Source organism: Lolium rigidum, chromosome 2 (genome assembly GCF_022539505.1).
Source record: "Lolium rigidum isolate FL_2022 chromosome 2, APGP_CSIRO_Lrig_0.1, whole genome shotgun sequence".
Lineage (NCBI taxonomy): Eukaryota > Viridiplantae > Streptophyta > Magnoliopsida > Poales > Poaceae > Lolium > Lolium rigidum.
In genome coordinates this window covers 186127255-186133018 of record NC_061509.1, presented here as the reverse complement: position 1 = coordinate 186133018, position 5764 = coordinate 186127255, and the positions used below count along the sequence as shown (strand labels likewise).

The window sequence follows — 5764 nt, the reverse complement described above, 5'->3', positions numbered from 1 at the left end:
GAGAGACGGTTGCACGGGATATCTACGACCAGAGTGGCTGGCGGCTTTTATGTCCACCCTCTGCGGTTCATGAGCTGTAACAAAAGAGTTTGTGCACCGATTGAGGGAGATGCAGGGGCATCGCTCCCCATTCCGAAAAAAAGTTGACGCAGCAGGGGCAGACCCAAGAGAAAGTTTCAGTGGAGCCAAACATATGAGTAGAGGCACTTGTTAGCAAATTTAAACAATTTAAAGATTTTTCTTATAAAATGTGAAAATATTTCTGCAATTCAAAGCTTTGAGTGGGGGCCTAGGCCTAGGTCCCGTCTCAGCCCTTCCTGGGTTTGCCCTTGGTTGCAGATTCGGATATTTAATATACACAAAATATGTCTATATATATTCATATTATCGATAACTAATATGGAATGGAGGTAGTACCAAACAGTAAACCCAGCTTTTCGTTTTGATGCGCTCCAGTGTTCACTTACCCCAAATAGTGCAATTCAGTTATTAGCTGTTCTTTTGCACAGTATTTAGTGTTGCGCCGAATTACTATAGTACTCCTATTTGCTGTTCTTATGGAGCATTAGCTGTTTTATGACATGAACGTGCATTAACTAGCTCGCCAACCCAACCCCTGCAGCTTGATAGGAGGAGCCCATCCAACAACTCATCTCTGAGCCCATCCATCTTGACTTGGGCATGCGGCTAGCTCTCTGGTCCCTGTTTTCACATGTCCACCTCCACTCCACTCCAATCACAATCCCAATTCAAGCACTGAAAGTTCATCCAGTGGCATGGCGTCTGTGTACGCACATACTTGCGCTGCATATTCCTCTCTTGATCTAATCTCATGACACCTCAGATTAATTAGGATGCTGAATCTGACGATGAAAACCTCACACTTCCCTCCGACCACTTGGCCTTCCTTGGGCAGCAATGGTATAAGTAGAGAGCCACCGAGGGCCAAGGTGCGGCTCACACAAAGTTAGCAGCACTAAGTGGTGGCTGGTGGTTATAACCAACCAACCTAACCTCCCTCCTCCACTCAAAGTTTCAGACCCCTCCTCTGTTTAGCGAGTGCCGGGGGACTCGGCCAGCCACCATGAAGTTCATGAAACTTGGCGGGAGGCCCGACACTTTCTTCTCCCCCTCCGAGTTCGCGAGGTGCCGATCCTGATTGCGCGCGCGCGATCGATCTTCGTCAGTTTCTTTCTTTCTCGTCCGAGTTTTGTGTCTGGTTCTGATCGTGTGTTCTGCTCCAGGTCCGTTTATACGGAGGTGACCACTGACCTGCAGATCCTGGTGGGTAACTGCCTCTACCATCTCCACAAGGTACGTAATGGACGATCCAAGAACCGGATTGCCTCTCTGTTTCTTGGGCTTTATTCGCGGCTAGAATGATATCCTGACGAGACTGTTGGTTTCTCGATCGATCGGCAGTTTCCTCTGCTCTCGAAATGCCTGCTTCTGCAGGCGCTCTGCGCCGAGCCCGGCTCCGGCGGCGACGGCGAGGTCATCGAGCTCGCGGGGTTCCCCGGCGGAGCGGAGGCGTTCGAGGCCTGCGCCAAGTTCTGCTACGGCATCACCATCACCGTCAGCGCGCGCAACCTCGTCCCGCTCCGTTGCGCGGCGGCGCACCTCGGCATGTCGGAGGCCGCCGACCGGGGCAACCTCGCCGCGAAGCTCGACTCCTTCCTCGCCTCCTGTCTCCTCCGCCGCTGGAAGGACGCGCTCGCCGTGCTCCACTCCACGCGCCACGGCGCGCCGCTCTGCGAGGAGCTCGGCCTCACCTCCCGCTGCGTGGACGCCGTCGCGGTACTCATCGCCAGCCCCGCCAACGCCATGCCCGCCAAGTCGACGTCGGCGTCGCCGTGGTGGGCTCACGACGTGGCCGAGCTCGGCGTCGACATGTTCTGGCGCATCATGGTGGCCGTCAAGTCCACGGGCGCCGTCCACGAGAAGACCGTTGGCGACGCGCTCAAGGCGTACGCGCGCCGCTGGCTGCCCAACGTGGCCAAGGACGCGGAGCAGCCGTTCGATGACGCTGGCGCCATTGCCGCTGCCGACGACAGCGTGAAGCAGGTCACCACGAGGCACCGGCTCCTGCTGGAGAAGATCGTGAGCCTTCTCCCCGTGGACAAGGACGCCGTCTCCTGCGCCTTCCTCCTCAAGCTCCTCAAGGCGGCCAACATCCTGAGCGCGTCCGCGGCGTCCAAGGCGGAGCTGGTCAGGAGGGTGGCGTGGCAGCTAGAGGAGGCCAGCGTCGGCGACCTGCTCATCCCGTCCGTGTCCTGCGTCAGCGACATGCTCTACGACGTGGACGCCGTGGCGGCCATCCTGGACGAGTTCGCCCTGCGGCACGCGGCGGCGAACGCGCAGCCGGCGCAGCCTCCAGCAGCGGGGAGCCCCGACGACGACAGCCCGGCGCGGTCGGGTGGGCACCGGCGGTCGAGGTCGGACGAGAGCGTTGGGTTCGATGGCGCGCGGCGGTCGTCATCAGCGGCGCCTGTCTCGCAGTACGCGCTGGCCAGGGTGGGCAGGCTGGTGGACACGTTCCTGATCGAGGTGAGCAAGGACCCCAACCTGCCCGTGGACAAGCTGCTCGCCATTGCCGAGGCCGTGCCCGACAGCGCCCGCCCGGAGCACGACGGCCTCTACAAAGTCGTCGACTCGTACCTCAAGGTAAAAAAAACTCTTCTTTTCAGTCCTCAAATTCCTTGTGTCGTAGACTCGCGGTAACCTCAAACTCCAAAGTTGGAGTATATATGTACAAACAAGAGCTTTTCTTCGCATAAACATTTTTGTGCATTATTTTACACACAGGCGCACCCGGAGATGAGCAAGAGCGCGAGAAAGCGGCTGTGCCGGGTGCTCAACTGCCGGAAGCTGTCGGAGAAGGCGTGCTCGCACGCGGCGCAGAACGAGCTCCTCCCGCTCCGCGTCGTCGTGCAGGTGCTCTTCTTCGAGCACGCCCGCGCGGCGGCGCTCTCTGGCGGGCCCGTTTCCTCCGACTCCGACCTGCCGAGCAACATCAAGGCGCTGCTGTCCTCCAAGTCTGCAGGGTCGGAGGACGACGACGCCGACCGGGTAGACGAGCAGCGGCTCCGCGCCCTGGCATCCGGCGCGTCCCCCGGCGACGACTGGAGCGTGGAGGGCCTCCGGCGCGCGGCGTCCAAGATCGCCACGCTGCGCATGAAGATGGAGGAGGACGAGGACGATGATGATGAGTTCGTGCGCAAGGCCGGGCTGTCGCGCAGCGCGTCCCTGCGGTTCAGGGCCTTCTGCGCCCTCCCGACGGCGAACCCCAAGCGGATGCTCAGCAAGCTGTGGCCTTTGGCTAGAAGCATCACCGCCGACCGGCATTAGCAACCAGCAAGCCATTAGGTTTTTTTGTAATTGCTTCTTCTGTCTCTTCTTTTTTGGGGTTTTCTACCTTGCCCAAGGCTCAAGGTTGATTTGTTTCTATCTTTGATCTCATCAGTTACAGTTCTAAGGCTGAGTGTACCATCCCTGTAGCCCTAATCATATAATTGTCAAAATAAAATAGGAACATATCTGCACATGTTACTTCTATATGCATGCATGCATGGTAAATGGATGTTTTTTTTCTTTTTTTAGGAGAACAAAATGAACATCGTTTGAGAAAAAAAGTTAACCAAATATGTTCTGAACCTTGTGCAAGCTGAATTCTAGCCCTATTATTTCTGACTTCTGAGTAATGGGAAGTTCTTTTCCAGCAAGAAAAAACAACGCTCAAGATCGTCAACTTAGAACAAGACTTTCTTGGAAGATGATGATATCAGTGCAGAATCATACTCATAGTACTCCAAAGACCAACTCATCCATCACGAAGCACTATCTTCATTTCGTATCCCATGATTGCAATCCACTTGGCAAGCAATTGCATCTAGAAGAGTTAGATAATAAAGTACCAAGACAAGGAGAGCATGAGCATGGAAATTCCATGGCCGAATCAAATGCACTGCAGATAATAATATTTGCCCCCCTTTTACCTGAAAGATCCTCTTTGTTAGGTCTCGAGCGTGCGGGGGGTACATATGCGCGCCGTATGATGATGATGGGATGATGAGACCTCACCTCAGCTCCAAATGTTTGGTCAGCAGCCACTAAGCAGGGACAGGTCAGCATGGGGCCAACTTAATTTTCTAGGCACCTATGATGATCCATCTTTAGCTTCTTGCTCATCACTAGCATGGGGGCAGCCTCATCCAGCCCAGGCCCCAGCGTTGCTTCACAGTTCAGAGCGGCATGTCGTGTCCTGGAGAAATTTCTTCGCTAGGGTACACACTGTCAACATCTACCGATTTTCTATTATTGATCTTTTGCTGAAATTTCCTAGAGTTATCTTTGAATTTCTTTCTCCGCATATGCCACATTGTGATGGATGTCAATTCCCGCATCATTTAGTGGAGAAAATTGTGTTACAGTAAAAACGATCGCATCTGAATTCTGGTCACTTTACTCCCATATAATTCATCATTTTCCCATACTAATTGTCCCTTGATACATGTCTTTATTGCCCCTTTCTTTCCGAGAAACAGGGTTTGACACATATGAGAAGTGTACAAGCAAATTGACCATTGCTATTTCGGAAACTGGCACATTCCACCCCCTCCCAGACGCGGCTGCAGATGCAAGCGACATCTATCCAAAGTTCCAGTTCTAATTCTTTTGAGGAATCGGCGGCCGTGCTGACTTAAAATTAGATAGAAATCAAGAGTTTTATGTACAAAGAAGTCGCCCTAGACACCACAAGGTAATCTAGGCAGCAAGAGACCACGCACGCATCCCACCCCGCGCGGCTATCCATCTCCTGGATCCTGGGTGTGGGCAAAATCACACTGCGCAATCTCCTCCCTTACCAACGCGGCGACATCGTCCGGCTGTAAGGCCAAGCTTTGAAAAAAACCCGTCTGTTCCTCTCCTTCCAAGCCCCCTGATCGAGTAGATGATCACCCCGCTCGCCTCTCTCCTCTTTTCCTCTGGGATCTTGGAAATGGTCTCATTCCACCAATCATTGAAGCACAAGACCCCAACCAATGGCGGAATTCTGAGCTGGCCATTCCAACTAAAGATCTTCTCACTAACCATAGTTGAGAAGTGACAGTCCACGGTGAGGGGCTGAACCACCTTGGGATGTATCCTACACAGCTTGCATATCAGATCGTGAGGCCAACTACGAGTGGTTAGGTTATCAGTCGTGAGCACCTCCCCGGGGAGTGCCAACCATGCAAAGAATTTGCAGTTCGCCTCCGCATGCCCCTTGCCAAGGGATTAACTTATTAATGCCTACGGGTTGTAGACTAGGGTTTTAGTCGGAAGTAGAGGGCAAGTAGATCTCGAAGGTTTCAGCCGAAAAGTACTCGACGATATGAAAATTAGGTTTTGTGAGACAATGATTCAATGCTTTTTTTGTCCCTCGACTCCCCCTTATATAGGAGGCGGAGTCGAGGGATTCGTAATATACAAGTTACAGAGTCCGGGGGGGTTTCCAACTCATCCCGCAAGATTACAAGTATTGTTTCCTAATACAACTCTAGATTTTCTTAATAATAATTTGAGCTTCCTATTCTCCTTATCCTTCGGGTCGTGGGCCTTCAGTAAACCCCGGGTACCATCTTCGGCAGGCCCATTGGGGATGCCTATGTCAGTAGCCCCCGAGATTTTGCTTGAATCGCAGAGTCAGGGAAAATCTCCAACTTTATATTCGCTCAATAACTCGGAACTTTATCACATATCTTTGGATACGAAATTATATATT

At 53.0% G+C, this 5764-nt stretch overlaps 1 protein-coding gene across 2 annotated transcripts; it reads left to right on the top strand.

Moving 5' to 3' along the window:
• Positions 1–896: 896 nt before the first annotated feature.
• Positions 897–3542, top strand: LOC124687835 (BTB/POZ domain-containing protein At1g67900-like). Of its 2 annotated transcripts, XM_047221572.1 has the most exons (5): positions 897–950; positions 1034–1146; positions 1245–1314; positions 1423–2664; positions 2806–3542. In XM_047221572.1, exons 2-5 carry the CDS (start codon positions 1085–1087, stop codon positions 3346–3348), a joined length of 1917 nt encoding a protein of 638 aa, XP_047077528.1. In that variant the 5' UTR covers positions 897–950; positions 1034–1084; the 3' UTR covers positions 3349–3542. The 2 variants fall into 2 exon arrangements, with proteins under 2 accessions (XP_047077528.1, XP_047077527.1); XM_047221571.1 differs by lacking the exon at positions 897–950 and having other exon boundaries at positions 967–1146.
• The last annotated feature ends 2222 nt before the right edge of the window (positions 3543–5764 follow it).